The sequence below is a fragment of the Rhinolophus sinicus genome, linkage group LG07, assembly GCF_036562045.2.
Source record: "Rhinolophus sinicus isolate RSC01 linkage group LG07, ASM3656204v1, whole genome shotgun sequence".
Lineage (NCBI taxonomy): Eukaryota > Metazoa > Chordata > Mammalia > Chiroptera > Rhinolophidae > Rhinolophus > Rhinolophus sinicus.
Window position 1 is genome coordinate 84779683 of NC_133757.1, and position 18784 is coordinate 84798466.

Genomic DNA, 18784 nt, shown 5'->3' on the forward strand with positions numbered 1-18784 from the left:
GTCAAAGTCACAAAGTCATAAATTAAAAAAAGTCTACATATCAGTGAACACACCATGTGATATATAGATGGTGTATTACAGAATTGTACACTTGAAACCTATGTAACTCTACTAACCATTGTCATGCCAATAAAGTCTAATGAAAAAAAAAAGAAAAACAAAGAAATCTAATGCAACTCCAATCTCCTGAAGTTATTTTCCTAAATTAGGATCTTGATACTGTACCAAATTGTATCAAATTGTTTTCATATTTTAGGTCTATGATTCACATGGAATTCATTTTCTGTATAATGTAAACTCAAATATTAGATCTGGTTTCCTTCCCTGACTATTCAGTCTGTTAGAAAATTTAATGAAAAATCCATCTTTTCCCCACAGATATTTTTAATATATTATTTATTTATTTATTTATTTTAAAGTCTAAATTTTATGTTAAGATCCTTGAAATTGGAAGTCAGAAGTGAAGGGTACAGATGAGCTTTCTCCTCAGATGAAAAAGGGCTCAGACCCTTCTAAGCACATTCATTTTTCCCTTTTCCTCTCCTGTTAATATTAGAAGTCCTCAGAGATTGGGAGAACATGGACCAATTTTGGTAATTATGAGCTCTGTGCATTGAGCGCTCAAGGCTACACAGGAGTAAATAATTAGCCAGTGCCTCCAGCCCTCCAGGCTGCCAATCCCCATTAAGCTTCATATCCGTGTCTCTTCCTCCCAGAGTTTTCACCTGCATCAGAAGATCCATGCCTGAGTCTGTCTCCCTGCCTGTCCTGAGGACAGTGCCTCAGCCCTCATCATTCACCAGACAGGATGTCGGTCATGACCCAGCAGAGATACAACGCAGATCAGTAAGTGCCAAGGGAGATGGTGGATGGAGGAGGAATGCTGGAAAAACTTGTTTCCTCACTATCAAGACAGTGGGACAACTGAGCTAGCCAGATGGGAGGGCATCGATAAAGTTTCAACTCCGAGTCCTATGAAGTTTACGTTATTTTTTTCTGTTGGGGATTTCAGGACTCTCATTCAGAATCTGCTCTTCTCCACTACCATTCCTAGCTTCCAAAGTCATCGCCCACACCTGAGCTGGAAACGATCTCTTCATCCACTAGGCACTCCAACATGACCACGATGGCTATGGTTATGATCATGATGGTGGCGAGGAGAAGAACCGTAACATCCCAGAACTTTATTGAGGGTTTCCTGTGTCGGGCTCAAAGTTAGGTGCTATGTAGCTTTAATTTTCATCTGCATAATACCCCAAAGATAGAGGTACACATATTATTGTTATTTTACAGTTGAGGAAAGGAGCAAGACGTGTGTGTGTGTGTGTGTGTGTGTGTGTGTGTGTGTGTGTGTGTATTTTGGACATCAATCTAACCCAACATTTAATTACCTAACTTTATCCAAGGAGCTGAAATCCAACTGTTGGGAGGACTAAGTGATGTACATACTTTGTTAGTGAGAAACAAGTTCTTCAGGAGGCGTAAGGTGATTTTTTCTGGATAAAAGCTAAGATTATACTTGATGGAAGATGAGACTGAAATTCCTATAACTTTCAATTAGTCTGTTGTAGTGTAGGCCAAATTAATTGATCTTCTGGCATATACCTATTGCATTGCTTAATGGAATAACTGAAACCTCTAAGGCCCTAAAAACCAGAGAAGTTCTAGGAACTGGGGAAGAGAGAAAGAACACTTCCCAGTATTGATGCTGAGTCTGGAATATCTGCTAGTGTTTCCTGTATGGAGAGAGAGCGTGGACTGGAGGACCCTAGCTGTTTTCCGTATCTCACAGAACTACAAGTTGCTGGAGGCTAACAACATTCAGCTGAAATTAAAACCAGTTTCAGCCATTTGCAAATGGAGCGCAGTATTCTTATTTAATTTATCCTGAGGTAAGAAAGGGTAAAGTCAGGTTTGGATCTGAGCAGCGAGACTGTATTCACAGGACACAGGGTACAGAACAACCTCTTTCCACACAATTTAGTTTCGCATGGCTATCAAGCCCTTGAAATATGGCTAGTCCAAATTAAGGTGTGCTATCAGTATAAATACCAGATTTCAAAAATGTAAAATGTTATAATGTTTGTGATATATTAGGTTAAATAAAATGTTAAAATTAAAACAAACCAGGAAAACCTCTCAACCAATCTCCTTAACCTTTCCTTTCTCTTTCCAGGTCATTCCAGGCAGAATGCCTGTGGGGAAGTGATTGAGTCTCGTTTATTTCTGATTCCCTAGTACCCACACTGTGGTTGGCACAGAGTATGCAACCCAAACGACCCAAACCAACCAACCAAACAAAAAATATATAAACTGCTAAATATTGATTACCCTTTGTTAGTTTACAAAAACACTGCCTAGTCCATATGGCTGCCGCACACTGGGGGCTTTTTTCTTTCTTGCCTGGGCTTTCATCCATTCCAGGGATGTGACTAAAGAAATAAATGGGATTCTGTCATTTCCCCCTACACACTATTCCTAGAGTGACTACTCAAACCAGAGGAGGGGGCTGTGGGAACCTCTGATTTGTAGCCACGTTGGACCAAAGTTGTGGATAGCCTGGGGACCTACTACTTACAGTTGGTATCTGAAGTGGGGGAGGGAGCAGTCTTCTGGGACTGCGCCCTTAACCTGTGGGATCTGACAATGCAGGCAGATAGTGTCAGAACTGAGTTAAATTGGAGGACACTCAGCTGGTGTCATGGAGAATTCCTTGGTGTGGGGGACCCCCCCCCCCCCCCACACACACATTTGGTGACCTGGAGTGTGAGAAGGGAAGTGTTCTGTGTAGAAAACAAGACACAAAGGAGGTGAAAACCTGCACGGGTTTTTCTATACAGAGCCAAAGGCTTAATTTAATTGTGATTTAGTCAAGAGTGTCCATGCCCATTAGGGGATTTTTTGAGGGCAATGGGTAATATTACAACGGAGAATTTCGGCAAAGCTAGGGTTCCAATGGTAAAGGTGAGGCACATGTGTTTGTCCTTTCTTTTCATGTTCAAGAACCTCCCTAAGATAATAGAGGGTACCTTGTTAAAACTTAGTGGGATTCCCAGCTATTACTGTTATTTGAGCCCCAGTATTGGTTGAGGACATGAAACTGCCAATTGGTGCATTTCAGCTGATGTTAAAGTTCATTCAGAAGCAAATCGGTGCCCTTTGATTTTTTGTTCTATAAATTCTTTCAGTAAATTTTCGATTTCCAACTGGATCAAACTGTATACCTCTGTTTGTTTTTTGTTTCCTCCCCTATATACAAGTTTCTCCCTCCCCTCCCTCCTCCTCCCTCCCTCCTCCCTCCCTCCTCCCTCCCTCCCTCCCTCCTCCCTCCCTCCCTCCCTCCCTCCCTCCCCTCTCCTCTCCTCTCTCTCCTTTCTTTCAGTGCATATACTTCAAGGGAAGTACTCTCTGTTTTGATCATATTTATAAATTTCTTCCTCCAGAGAGCCTCAAATCCATACCTTCAGGGTTAGGGACCTCCACGATGATAACCATTGCTTTATAGGGTTTATGTACCTTGTGCTTAAATCAGGTTTGAATTAACCCTTTCACTGTGCTACAGAAGTGCCATGAGTGTTTCTCCCTAAAACCCAGAGGATCCAGGTCTTTGTTGAGACAAAGGCATGTGCAACCGTCGCAGCAGAGATATTTAAAGGTCCTGGTGGGTTTTCTGTTCTTAAGAGTGGCATGTAACGGCTGCATTTCTTTCTCTTCCCTCCCCTCCTCTCCCATCCCTTCCATTCCCCCTCTCTCTTCTAGTCTCTCTCTCTCTCTCTCTCTCTCTCTCTCTCTCTCTCTCTCTCTCCCCTTCTCCTTCTCTCTCTATCCCCTCTAATGACTACTCTTTTGTGAGCAACCACTCAATGGACCTATATTACACACAGAGTGTATACTCTTTCCCTTGAGCACCCCTAGGGGCCCATGCCTGGTTGAAACACACAACCGATAAGGTAAGAATCTTTCCTCTGACCCTAGTGTCATATATCTTCATTGTAAGATGGATGGATAGGTCTGGGCCCAGGCACAAGACCCAAGGTCACATTCAGGAGAGATCCAATTCCATACTCTTCTCTCTAATAGCCAAGTCATTATTGAAACTTCTACCTTAGGTGAGTTAGATCTGTAAGAACGGATTGGAAAGATGCAGCACAGTGCAAAGTGCAAGCTTGTGGTCACGCAGCAGAGCCAGAGCAAGAAGACAGACTTCCGGTGGGCGTGGCCATTGTCTCAGCGCCCCACTCGCGGCATCAAGGGTAGTGGACTCTCTGAAGAAAGAGGATGGACACCACCCCCAAATTTGCCTTGGATATAGAGGCTGAAAATGCCATAAAACAAGAGGGTATAAAAACTTATTCCTCATCTGAAGATCTCCCTGTCTGGAGAGAGCGTAGCAGCCCTTTTATGCTGGTCTGAAAGGGCACACGAAGTCAAGAAAAGTGGCTATGTTTTCTATTATTAAATTGTAGTTAGGGTGTGGGTTCAGAGTGAGAGTTCCTGCATATGCGAGTTTTGAATCTCTCACTGTCACCAAAGGAGGGAGGACCCAGCCTTTTTTAAAATTGAGATATAATTGAATATAAATTTATATTAGTTTCAGGAGTACAACATACTGATTCAGTATATGTGTATGTTGCAAAATGATCACCACAATAATTCTAGTTAACATCTGTCACCATACATAGTTACAATTTTTTATTGTAATGAGAGCATTTAAGATTTACTCTCTTAGTAATTTTCAAATATGCAATATAAAATTATTATAGTCACCATGCTGTACATCCCCATGACTTCTTTATTTTATTTTACAACTGGAGAACCCTGGTTTTCTTATCAGCTAGCCTAGATGCTGGGCAGAAGGGGAAGAGGGAGAGGTGTGGTTTAAAAACTGTTAGTAGCCAAATATCACACACAAAAAATGGAGTCAGACACTTTGTTACATAGGTCTTATAGGGTGTTTATAAAGTCCAAACCAAGGGAGTTAGTTGCACTGCTTTTGGATAAAATAAAGTGCATTTGACTGCTTATTAGTGTGCTTTAATTAAGAACACTAATAAAGAACACTCTTTTCCCTAAGGGAGAACGATATTTCTCATTCCTTTTCTTCACAGGAGGGGACTGATAGGTTAGTCTGTTTATGGATTTTTAACCTCTAAATAACTTTGCTCCTCTAATTTCTTAGCCCATTCTTTCCAAAGCAATGTATGTAGTAACAGATTAATGGAGCAAATCCAACGTGAAAGTGATTCTAAGAAGAATATCATAACCAAGAAATATTACTAAAGGGGTATGGTCCTCAAGTGTGAATAGTTAATTTATGAATTGCTTAAATCTAAAATATAGATAAACAGATGGGTATCTGTATACTTGTTTCCTTTATACCAACCCTCGTTTATTTTCCAAAAGGTGTCTCTGCAATGTGGAACCACAGAATCAGACAGGTGTCTCGGAATTCTTCCTCCTGGGGCTCTCAGATGATCCAGACCTGCAGCCCCTCCTCTTTGGGCTATTCCTGTCCATGTACCTGGTCACCGTGCTGGGGAACCTGCTCATCGTCCTGGCCGTCAGCTCAGACTCCCACCTGCACACGCCCATGTACTTCTTCCTCTCCCACCTGTCCTTGGCTGACATCGGTTTCACCTCCACCACCGTCCCCAAGATGATCTGGGACATGCACACGTACAGCAGAGTCACCTCCTATGGGGGCTGCCTGACTCAGTTAACTTTTTTTATACTTTTTGGATGCTGGGACAGTGTACTCCTGACCGTGATGGCCTATGACCGGTTTGTGGCCATCTGCCACCCGCTGCACTACCCGGTCATCATGCACCCCCGGCTCTGCAGCCTGCTTGTTCTGGTGTCTTTTTTGATCAGCCTTTTGGACTCTCAGTTGCACTTCCTGATGATATCACAACTTTCCTTTTGCACAAATGTGGAAATTCCTCATTTCTTCTGTGATCCTCCTCAACTCCTCAAGTTTGCCTGTTTTGAAATCCCTACCAATAATGTATTAATCTACTTTATTGGGGCCATCTTTGGTGGTATTCCAGTCTCAGGGATCCTTTTTTCTTACTATAAAATAATTTCCTCCATTCTGAGAGTCCCATCATCTGGTGGGAAGTATAGAGCCTTCTCCACCTGTGGCTCTCACCTGTCAGTTGTTTGCTTATTTTACGGAACAGGCCTTGGGGTATACCTCAGTTCTGCTGCCTCCCACTCTCCCAGGAAGGAAGCAGTGGCCTCGGTGGTGTACACTGTGTTCACCCCCATGTTGAACCCTTTCATCTACAGTCTGAGGAACAGGGACATCAAGAGGGCCATGCAGAAGCTCCTCAGCAAAACAATCTGATCTCAATACTTGGGCCTTTTTTTCTTTTCTGTCCTATGTATTAGAAATGACTGAAAAATCAAATATTTCGAAAGGCAAATACGCTTCTTTAGTCACACAATTTTCATAGCTCATGGTTTTCATTCTAGTTGGTCTATCGTATCTTAAAATTGCTTATTTTGGCACCTCTTTGATGGGATTAAGAGAGTATTCTGGCATCCTATGTATGTCAAAATCACACAATAGAATCCTATTATAACTAGGGAATATTCTGTATTTGTCACCTATGACCCAGGCATCCTGTAGAAATTCACAGCTCTTTTTTTGTGTGGGTATATAGATAGATCGGTAGATGGTAGATAGATAGATAGATAGATAGATATGATTTGACTCAACCGTTTTTACCGTCCATGTCTATTTTCCATAAAACTTTGGCTTCAATCAAATCTATTAATGCAGGTTGTGTGAGAGAATGTGTGTGTCACTGGTCCTCAATCTAGGCTTCCTATTGGAAGCATCTGATGAGATATAAAAATCCTCATGCCTGAGCCCCCATCACCATAGATTAAGATTCAATTGGACTGGAGAGTGCAAAGAGAACGCACCGTTTACACAGCACATCAGGTGGATCTAACGTTCAAGCAAAATGGAGAACTGTTGAATTTTGTCAGACCTTTTATTCAAAGATGACTTGTATGTCTTCGGTTCTTCACTGGTCCTGATCAGATCCTAAAGATCTTAAAGTGATCAGAGCTCATAAAGGAGAAGATATGGAAGAGTTTGCCTTAGTAATAGCCAATGTAATTTTTTTCTCATATTCCTGGTAATATTTTTTTACCTATCTTCTCCCTCCACACTCTACGGCTGTCTCTCGTGCTGAATACGAATTTTACTTATTTATTTTTTTACTGCTCCAACTTACCCTTCTAGACTGTAAGTTGTGATGCTGTGGTGGGGGCTGGGAATCTTTCAACCGCTGCTCTCATTTTGCATCTGGCTACTTTAGGATCTTTCAATAGTGGTCAATAGAGGGCACACAACCAATCTTTCCCCTTATCCTTCAGCCGATGGTGGGTGTTGTTACTATATCCTGCAGTTATGACACTGTGTTGGTTACCATATTTTTTTCTTTTATGCCTTTTATCTTTCAAAAACTATTTAACCATACCTATGTTAAATTATCTTCATTAAAATAACGAATGTGGTTTCTCTTTTCTTGATTGAACCCTGACTGATAACTCATCATATGGGGAATAAAGCTATATTCTGAGGTGCAGTTGGAAGAATGCAAAGTTAGCTCAGGATAAAAAGGTGATTTTGTCACCGGAGGCTCGTGGGGATGTCCAAGAGAGGACTCAACCCAGAGCAGTGGCGACTGGGTTCTTGTCGCCATGCAAGAAAGAATTCAAGAACAAGGCAGATGCAAGAAAGCGAAAGTGATTTTTTCAAAATGAAAGCACACACTTGAGAGGAAAGTGTAGGCGAACTCAGAGAGTGAATCATGCTGAGGAAGTCATGATCAGGGGTTTTAAGCATAATTAGCATACTTTATCCCATATCCAATTTATCTGTGTAAATATTCAAGTTTTCTTCATATCAGTTAATGATATCTCTGAGTTCCTCATTCAGAGAGATCTGAGCCAGGAGGACTACAAAGATTAGATACAGAGGTTGTCACAAATCACGATTCCCATACATTCTACTTTATCTCATTATACAAGCCAAAATCACATTTTGAAAGACTTCAAGAGTTAAAATACAAAGATTATAAAGAAACTATATTTGGAGAGAGATAAACCCTTACTAGCTGAGCAGAATTCAGAAGCCCTCTAGAGACACGTGTTGAATTTGTCCTGAAATAGCTGTGGCTTCTCCTGGCAAAGACAGAAGGTCTCTGTTGGCATAAGAGAAACCATGGAGACGTCTTTTCCTGACATGGTCAGGAGCAGCACGGTGGGGTCTGCAGATATACCTAAAACAGGGCAAGTTCTTCCATGTGCCAGTTCTTTGCTAGTAAAGCTTTTGTTTTTGAGAAGATGGTGACATGAAGGGTTAGGGACTATGCTGGAAAGCACGGACATACCTCTCTAGTGTCTCGTTTTCTTAGAGCCCAAACTCCTGATCAAGGTTGAAACCTTTCTGGTGGACAGATTTTAAGATGCTCCCAATATCCCCTGCCTTCTGTATACAGGCTCTTGTATATACCCATCTCTGTGTAGGCTGCACCTTGTGACTTATATGCAATGAGTAAAATACTGAGATGTCACTCCAACATTAACGTGTAAATAGACTCAGGCTTTCAACGAGCAGTCCTCTTCTACTCTCTCACCAGCTCACTCTGATGGAAGATAGCTGCCATGTTGTTAGCTGTCCAGTGGAAAAGCTCACATGGCAAGAAACTGAGGGATGCCTATGGCCAACTTGCCTATAAGGAACTGAATCCTGCCAAAGCTACGTCAGTGAATTAGTGAGCTTGAAATTGGGTCTTCTTCTAGTCAAGACTTGAGTCAAGACTGCAGCCCTACATTTAGAATTAGACATCTGTGAAACCCCCTACAGAGTTTAAGAAAATTGTCAATTTGATATGTCAAAAGAGAAGTTTGTCTAATGCAACAACATACATAAATTCTACAGAAAAATTAGAACTTTGGCTGTCATTTAAAATAGCAAAATACAACCACTGTGCCATATAAATGTGAAACTAATATAAAATAATATTGAAAGTCAACTATAATTGTATATGTATATATGTATATATACAAATATATATATATGTATTCCCCCCACCCCCACAAGATATAAAGTGTAGCACAGGGAATATAGTCAGTGGTATTGTAATAACTATGTACGATGTCAGAGGGGTAGTGACTTGGTGGGGTTATCACTCTGTGAGGGGTGTAAGTACCTAAACATTATGTTGTTTTTTACACCTGAAACTAATAAAAATTGCTTTAAAAATGGCAAAAACAGTACATCTCTAACACATAAAATCCCAAAACCCAAAGAGAACTATATATATACATACACACACACACACACACGGGAAGTTTTCCTTAGAGACATATATCTTACATGAGAAAATAGATGTTATATCATATTTTTTGTATAGAAAACATAATTATCCCTATATAGAATGATTAATTCAATGAATTTGCAGACATAAAAGTCACACATTGCTTTTTCTCATTTAAAAAAGATTTTTATTAAAAATATGGCTAACATACAATATTATATTAGTTTCAGGTGTATACCATAGTTATTCAACATTTATATACCTAAAGAAGTGATCACCATGATAAGTCCAGCAACCATCTGACACTGTACCACGCTATCACAATATTATTGATTATATTCCCTATGCTGTACATTACATCCCCATGACTTACTTGTTTTATACCTGGAAATTTAAACCTCTTATTCCCCTTCACCGCTCCCCCCTTTGAATTTTTCAATTACAGTTGACATTCAATATTATTTTAGATTCACTTCAGGTATATGGCATAGTGGTTAGATATTTATATAATTTAAGAAGTGATCCTCCTGATTAGTCTAGTACCCACCTGGCACTATAAACAGTTATTACCATATCATTGACTGTATTCCCTATGCTTTACTTTGCATCCCATAACTGTTTTGTAACTATCAATTTGTACTTCTTAATCCCTTTACCTTTTTCACCCTGGCCCCAACTCCCTCCAGTCTATCACACTGATAAATCTAGTACCCATCTGACACCATACATAGTTATTACAATATTACTGACTATATTCCTTATGCTGGACCCTACATCCACATGACTACTTTGTAACAACCAATTTGTACTTCTTAATCCCTTCCTCTTTTTCATCCACCTCCCTAACATCCCTCCCATCTGGCAACTATCAAAATGTTCTCTGTATCTATGAGTTTGTTTCTATTTTGTTTGTTTGTTTGTTTTGTTGTTGTTCTTTAAATTCCACATACAAGTGAAATCACACTGTATCAGCTTTCTCTGTATGACATACTTCACTCAGCACGATAATACCCTCCAGGTCCACCCATGCTGCCACAGATGGCAAGAACCCATTTCCTTCCATGGCCGAGCAATATTCCATTATGTATATATACCATCTTCTCTTTATCCATTCATTCATCGACAAACAGCCAGGCTGCCTCCACAACTTGGCAACTGTAAACAGTGCTGCAATGAACATATGGATGTCCACATACCCTCAAGGTAGCATTTTGGGTTTCTTCGGATAAATACCCAGATGTGGGATTATTTGGATAAATACAAAGAAGTTGTCCTTCTTTGTTTCTTGCTATAGCCTTTGTTTTAAAGTCTATTTTGTCTGGTATAAGTATTGCTACTTCAACATTTTTTGTTTTTGTTTTCATTTTTCATGAATATTTTTTTCCATCTGTTTAATTTCAGTCTGTGTGTGTCTTTCAATCTGAAGTGAGTCTCTTGTAGGCAGTATATATAAGGGTCTTCTTTTCCTGTCTATTCAGTGACCCTATGTCTTTTGATTGGAGCATTTAATCCATTTACATTTAAAATAATTGTTGATAGATATGTAGTTATTGCCATTTTATTATTCATATTTTTTATGTTTTTTTCCCTTCTTCTTAAAGAAGTCCTGCTCAAATTTCTTGTAATACTGGTTTGGTGGTAATGAACTCCTTTAGCTTTTTCTTGTCTGGGAAGCTCTTTATGTGTCCTTCAATTTTAAATGGTGGATTTGCTGGATAGAGCAATATTGTCTGTAGTCCTTGCTTTTCATCACTTTGAATATTTCTTTCCAGTTTCTCTGGCCTGTAAAGTTTCTGTTGAGAAATTAGCTGATACTTTTATGGGAGCTCCCTTGTAGGTAACTAACTGCTTTTCTCTTGCTGCTTTTAAGATTCTTTCTTTATATTTAACCATTGTCATTTTAACCATGATGTGTCTTGGTGTGGGCCTCTTTGGATTCATCTTGTTCGGGATTCTCTGCACTTCCTGGGCTTGAATATCCATTTCCTTTGGATAGGGAAGTTTTCTATTATTACTTCTTCAAATAGATTATCAATCTCTTGCTTTCTCTCTTCTCCTTCTGGTACCCTCATGGTACGAATGTTGGTGTGCTTGATGTTGTTCCAGAGGACCCTTAAACTATTCACATTTTTTTGGATTCATTTTGCTGTTTTTTTTTTTTTTAAGGTTTTATTGGGGAAAGGGAACAGGACTTTATTGGGGAACAGTGTGTACTTCCAGGATTTTTCCAAGTCAGGTTGTTGTCCTTTCAATAGTAGTTGTGGAGGGTGCAGCTCAGCTCCAGGTCCAGTTGCCGTTAGTTGCAGGGGGCGCAGCCCACCATCCCTTGTGGGAGTCAAACTGGCAACCTTGTGGTTGAGAGCCCACTGGCCCATGTGGGAATTGAACAAGCAGCCTTCAGCATTAGCAGCACGGAGCTCTAACCGCCTGAGCCAGGCCGGCCCTATTTTGATGTTCTGATTGGGTATTTTCTGGTACCTAAATTGCTGATTTGATCCTCTGCTTCATCTAATCTACTGCTGATTCCCTCTAATGTATTCTTTATTTTAGTTATTGTATTCTTTATTTCTAACTGGTTGTTTTTATCTCCACTTTTATGTTTTCCATTTCTTTGTTGAAGTTCTCCCTGAGATCATTGAGCATCCTTATAACCAGTGTTTTGAACTCTGTGTCTGGTAGATTGCTTGTCTCCATTTTGTTTTGTTCTTTTTCTGGAGCTTTGTTCTGTTCTTTCATCTGGGACATGTTTCTTTGTCTTCCCATTTTGGCTGCCTCCATATGTTTGTTTCTATGTATTAGGTAGAGCTGCTATGTCTCCCAGTCTTAGTAGAGTTGCCTTATGTGGTAGGTGTCCTGTGGCGCCCAGTGGTGCAGTCTTTCTGGTGACCTCAGCTGGGTGCTCCAGGCAAGTCCCTTGTGTGAGTTGTGTGTGCCCTCCTATTGTAGCTAACTTTTGGTTGCTGTTTTCACATCAATGAGAGGGATTGATTGGTTGTGAATATAGGCTGTGACTACAATGGAGGAACTGTGGTGCAGGGGCTGACCCTACAGTGCTGGATTCACTTCAGCAGAGCTCTGGTGCTTGTCCTTTGGGTGTTTGACTTGTGGAAGTGGTGGGGTGGTGCTCTGGTGTGATCTGAAGCTGGCCACTGAGTGTGTTGATTTTGGGACCTTTTGGGAGGGGTTCTGGTGCAGGCCAAGGTCAGCCGCAGCCTGTGCTCTGCCTGTGGCCACTTGGTATGAGACAAAAAGTGATCTTCAGATGCTTTCCATTTGTGATGGCCTTGGAGGTGCCTGGGAGAGGCTAGACTGCGAACTGAAGCTGGCTAATGCTAGTGCCGGGCTTGGGGCTGCTTAGCAAGAGTTACAGAGCGTGCCAAAGCCAGGTAATGCTTGTTTGGGGTTTGTGAGTATTTTAAGAAAGTCTGGAGCATGAGCCAAGACAGGCCATTTGTATCGAAAAGTCACTGGAAGTGGCTTGGGTGGGCCAGCAAATTGGGTGGGGTAAAGTCTCAGGGGATCACCAGGGTGGACAAACAGTGTTAGCCAGATTGATGGAGACTCAGATATTGCAGCCTCCTGCATCTGCATGCTGGGTTCAGGGAGGGTTTAACAAAAAAACCAATGGCTTCTGCCAGCACTTCTGTCTGGGAGAAAGCTGCCACTTCAGTCCTTGCCCTGAAACCAGGCAATTCAGTACTTCTTGTATGTCCCTGGTGCCTTTCGAGCTGCTGCCTCAGTGCTGGAGCTCAGAGTAAGTGAGTCTATCAGCAAGTAAGTCCATGTGTGAACCCTTTAAGAGGAATTCCAGGGACTCACAACCTTTTGTCCCACTCAAACACAAACTCTGCTGGTTTTCACAGCCAGAAGTTGTGGACTTCTCTTACCAGCACTGGAACCCTGGGCTGGGGTGCATGGTGTGGGGCGGGGACCCCTTGGTCCTCCAGGGGAACCCCTGCAGCCAAGACATCCCTTGTAACTTTTAATTGCAACATGCAGGTGTGGGACTAGCCCATTCCACATCTCTACCCCTCCTACCAGTCTCCTTGTGGCTTCCTCTGAATATCCTTAGTTGTAGGACTTCTGTTCAGCTAGACTTCAGGAGATTCTCAATGATGGTTTTTTCTGTAGTTTAGTTGTAATTTTAATGGGGTTGTGGGAGGAAGCAAGCACAATGTTTACTTTTCTGCCATCTTGACCTGAAATTCTAGTGATAAATTTTTTAGCTTATTTTGGATATGCACTAGCAAACATATGGAGAAAAGTTCAATCTTGCTAATAATCAAATAAATAATTTATCCATCAGTGTAATTTGTGTTGGACATATAATGTGGTATGATAAAACTCTGAGATCCAGGATTTAAGCTTTATGAGAACAAACATTTTTGTCTTTGTTTTCTTTTTTTTCACTGCTGTATTCATACACTTACAACAGCTTGACAAATCAAAAGTGCTCAATAAATACTTTTGAATGAAGAAATTTGATAGCAACTAGCAATGGTTCTCAATAAAATGCACTATTTTACAATTCTTATTCAGCTGTTCCACATCATTACCCGAAGTGGCTGGTATCAACCTGAAGGACTGGAAATCCACGCTGAGGTGTAGTAGTGGATAATTAAAAGGAATAGATGAGGAAAGCAGAACTGAGAATGACACAGGAGTCGCCATAAGAGGTTAAGACAAAGTGCTTATAAGGCAATCCTAACCAAAGTCACTTACCATAGTTGGGTGACAAGCAAAATTCAATGTGATTAAGAGGCAGGATGTTTTAGCAAACTGCTGCTACCATTGCCAGCTCAAAAGCCTGGGATGAATGTTTCCATTACTGAACGCAGAGTGTTCTCCCAAGAACTTTTTGTAGAGCCCTCTTGATGTCCCTGTTCCGGAGGCTGTAGATGAAAGGGTTCAGCATTGGGGTAACCAGAGTGTACATCACCGAGGCAATCATGCCCCGCCAGGAAGACGCATCAGAACTGACATACACACCAAGGCCTGTCACATAGAATAAAGAAACCACGGACAGGTGAGATGCACAGGTAGAAAATGCTTTATATTTCCCATCAGCTGATGGGATTCTCAGGATTGAGGAGACTATTCGGATATAGGAGAAAAGAATCCCTGAGAAGGGAACAATGCCAAGAATGCCAATCACCGTATATAGCAGGATATAATTGATGAGTGTGTCCGAGCAGGCAAGCGTGAGGGCCTGAGCAAGTTCACAGTAGAACTGTGAAATTACCCACTTGGTACAAAAGGACAGCCGCAACATCAACAGACTCTGGATCAGGGAGTATGTCAAGCTGATGAACCAGGACACGAGAACCAGCAGAACACAGAAATGAGGGTTCATGATGACTGGGTAATACAATGGGTGACAGATGGCCACAAACCGGTCATAAGCCATCACAGTGAGGAGACAAGTATCCATACCTCCAAAAACCATGAAAAAATACATCTGGGTGATGCAGCCCGCATAGGAGATGGATTTGCTCTGTGTCTGGATGTTCACCAGCATCTTCGGGATGGTGGTGGAGGTGAAAGAGATGTCAGCAAAGGACAGATTGGAGAGGAAGAAGTACATGGGCGTGTGCAGGTGGGAGTCAGAGCTGATGGCCAAAATAATGAGCAGGTTCCCCAGCACGGTGACCACAAACATGGACAGGAAGAGCCCAAAGAGGAGGGGCTGATGCTCTGAGTCTTGGGAAAATCCCAGGAGTAAAAATTCTGACATACTTGTTTGATTTCCTGGTTCCATGTTGCTGTCAGCTAGATGATTGAGGAAGGAAAAGAACATGAAATAGACACTGTACAGACCCTAAGTTATCTCTAATTATCCAATTTATTGAACTAAATGACTGTGTATAAAAGCCTTAACATTATAAAATTCACAAATCTTCCATTCTGTTATTTGTTACATGCAACATTTCATGTTGATCAACCCCTGTCCATTTTCTGTCAACCCCTGTCATGAGTGTCTGGGACACTCATCCATTTTTTTTAAAAAACTCTGGCTTAGAATTATCAATCTAAACAATTAAGAGCAACTTTGGACCTTAGAGATAAAATGGTTCATACTCGTTCTAATACAAATGTGGAACATAAGTTCCGATGAAGCTCAGTAACTTGATCCGGGTTATCTGCCTTGTCTGGGTCTCAGAAAAGGGCCAGGTAACCATGTCTCAGAGGTGAGAAAATTTAAGAGAGTATCTCAAATATGTGGACAAAGTATTGGAGGATGAGTAGAATGTAGGTTTACTTCTCAAGGAAGCAATAAAGAAAGGAAAAAAATGTTTTCACAAAATAATAAACCATATTCACAAATGCTTAATGTGCCAGGGACCAACAACATCTTGGAGGAACAGGGCCACAATTTGTCACTTGACAAAATACCCTTCATCTGTGAAGTTAAGGGATTGGTCAAAAAAAAAAAAAAAAAAAAAGTGGATATCAAGGTTTAAGCCATACAGTATGTTAAGATATTACTACAAAGGTCACAAACAGAATTTTGAGTCACATCCTCTATGCAGTTCATTAAATATTAGGGGAAGAGAAAAACTGACCAGGATTTTTACATATGAGCCTGCAAGGATGAGAGTCAGAGGTGGCACTCACATTAAGGTGATGCTTAGTGATAAAGATGAACTGGAACTTTAAGCAAGCATAATCAGTCAGAAGGGCCTATAGGAGGAGCTAGGGCTTATGGAAGTTCTTATGCTCTGTGTAATCGTGAGAACACTACATGTGAGGACCTTATAGGAAAAACTCTATGGTTATAGAGTTACATTTATAATAAAGCTCTATGGCTCTAACTTCCCCTTCCATTAACTTCCTTTTTCCCTTCTATAAATGCCCCTCCATCTTGGTATGCAGGCCAGAGTTGCCCATGGCTTGTCATGTCTGCATGCAGTGGGTTGGGTTGCAACCTTTTTTCCCCCCAAAATAAATCCTTTTTGGTGATGAAACACCGAGTTGATATTATTTTTCAGTTGACATTAGAATGGGGCTGGGAACATGGGGGCACTCATCTGTAGCCCACCTACCATCTGACTCTCTTCATTCCAGGTCCTGAGGGTCCTGTAACCAGGCCCAGAGGAATAGGTCCTGTATCCAGGGACAAGGAAAAACAGAAGACCATAAAATGATCTTCAGTGTTCTGTTTGCTTTGTTATAAGTATTCTTGTACACTTGCAATTCTATAATGCCCCTAACTACAAAGGAAAAAGGCCACCATTGGCTGTCATCACTGTCAGTCTTCTCAAGTATGAAAACCAAAGTGGAAGCATAGGGGGTTGGGCAAAATGGGAGAAAATGATGAAAAGGTACAAACTTTCAGTTACAAAATAAGTAAGTCCTGGGGATGTAATGTAAAACATGGTGACTGTAGCTAACACTGTATTGCATACCGGGGATGCCAAAAAAAAAAGTACACAAGTGGACACTTTGGTCAGCATTGTTCAAGCAATAGTTCGCCACAATCAGAAGTGTCTGGACGCTGATGGTAACCATTTTGAGCACCGCTTGTAATTGCAGAAGTCAAACATGACTTGTATTCATCTTTTGTTATCGGTATATAGTATTACAACTTTAAGACAGTTTTCCTCTTTTAAAATGTGTATACATTTTTTTGGCACCCTCTGTATTTGAAAGTTGTTAAGAGAGTAGATCCTGAAAGTTCTCGTCAGAAGAAAAAAAATTGTAATTATGTATGGTCAAAGATGTTAACTAGACTCATTGTGGTGATCATTTTACAATATATACTGTTATGTTGTATACTTGAAACTAATATAATGTTATAAGTCAACTGTATATTGATTAAAAACCCCCAATCAGGTAGTGTCTCTAGAATGATAAAAATGGCCATATCATATGCAAATTGTTTAGCTATGACTGACATCTTTGTTCTGACCCTCTAAGGGAGGGGCAGTTTGCAGTCATCTCTGGTGGCTTCTGATCATTGGAGAGGTATTCTAAGCCAATTGTCATGACACATCGCTAAAGTATGATAGTTTGTAAAAGATTCTCTTGACTTTTAATAAGTATGAATAGCTGTCTTGCATTGGTTTTATTTATTGAGCAGAATAGGAGTGTGTGGGAGGTGCCTGAGATTCTGGATATTCCCTGGAGTGTGTTGTGTGTTAATGGCATCGTCTGCTTTGGAAAATAGGAAAGCGATTTTATTTCTTACTAATCTATTGCAGGGGTTTCCTTCCTGATCGTCAGTTTCACCTTTGATTATTTCATACAGCCACTTGACTGATATTTCCAAAATGAAAATCGTGTCACTCCTCTGCCTAAAATCTTTAGAATGTTTTACTGCCACCTTCTGAAAACATCCAAATTCGTTGGTGTGTCATGGCTCCACTCTAACCCTCCAGCCTTATTTCTTACCACTTTTCAACTTCTAAATTCTGATCATTCAGAAAATCTTCTCTTTGCCCATTGGGTCCTACACTTTTATGTCTCTGCAAATTTCAGGACCTTCTCCCTCTGCCTAAACCTCTCTCTACTTTCTTTTCTTCTTAATTCCTATCTGTCATTATATACTTTGTACAACTCTCATCTGCTTACGTGAATCTCAAATGACTCAGTTCTCAATATGAACTGAGTTCAGTTCTCAATATGAACTGAGTTCTCAGCACACAGGGGACCCTCCATATTGGTTTGGTGGCAGAATTCATAAATGGATGAGCATACAAACCAGTATTTTTTCATTGCCGCAGCTCATCATATAGTTCCTGTTTGTCTATTACTCCAAAACCTTCAGCAACTCTTACCCTCAAGGATGTTACTACATAGAGAGAGGATAAAGGAAATAAGGTGTTGATGGAAGAAAGATAGAAAAGGAGACAGAAAAGAAATATGAAGTTTCCTTCATTGAATAGCCAGATCTTCTTCTCAATCCTGGGCAATGCCCATTCCCAATGTTGACTCCTCCCAGGTCCCAACAAGTTAGACTATTTTCTCTTGCTCTTGCATCTATCCACTCTCTCATCTGAGATCTTTACCTATAGATTCACCAGCAACTGCTTTCCACAGTCTTTGTCTGAAATACCTACATACACATCCCTGACTTTCTGTCCTAATTATCCGGAGGAACAAACAGAAGGTACCTGAGAGGCTAAACAGGGAAATCACAAGTGTACAAACAATGTCACAAAAATTAATTGTCAGTTGTTTTTCTGGGGTTATAAATGCATCATCTTCCAATTCCCTTCCTAGAAGTCCCTCAACATTCATATTCTCAGTCCTTTTATTTGCATGTGAAACTGCTGAATTCTCATCATCCCTGATTGAGGAGACGCAGCCTCCTTTGTGCTCTCTCCTCAAACCCTTGAAGACCCACTTTCCAGGAGAGAGCAATAGCAGGAAAGTGAATAAAGTAACCCATTCTTTTACTTCTGGTTACAGGACCTATAGGACCTATAGAACAAAGCAGACACTGG

General features: G+C 40.8%; 3 protein-coding genes across 3 annotated transcripts in view; 1 reads left to right on the plus strand and 2 right to left on the minus strand.

The window, feature by feature from the left end:
* LOC109456203 (uncharacterized) overlaps positions 1-18784 on the minus strand; it is a 224690-nt gene that overhangs the window by 56931 nt on the left and 148975 nt on the right. The window lies entirely within an intron of this gene.
* Positions 5287-6346, plus strand: LOC109436020 (olfactory receptor 7E178). The gene is given in 2 exon segments (XM_019714235.2): positions 5287-5379; positions 5381-6346. Coding segments are annotated over 2 exon segments (1059 nt in total).
* LOC109436019 (olfactory receptor 7A5) lies at positions 14164-15096 on the minus strand. Its single transcript, XM_019714222.2, has one exon. It carries the CDS (start codon positions 15094-15096, stop codon positions 14164-14166), a length of 933 nt encoding a protein of 310 aa, XP_019569781.2.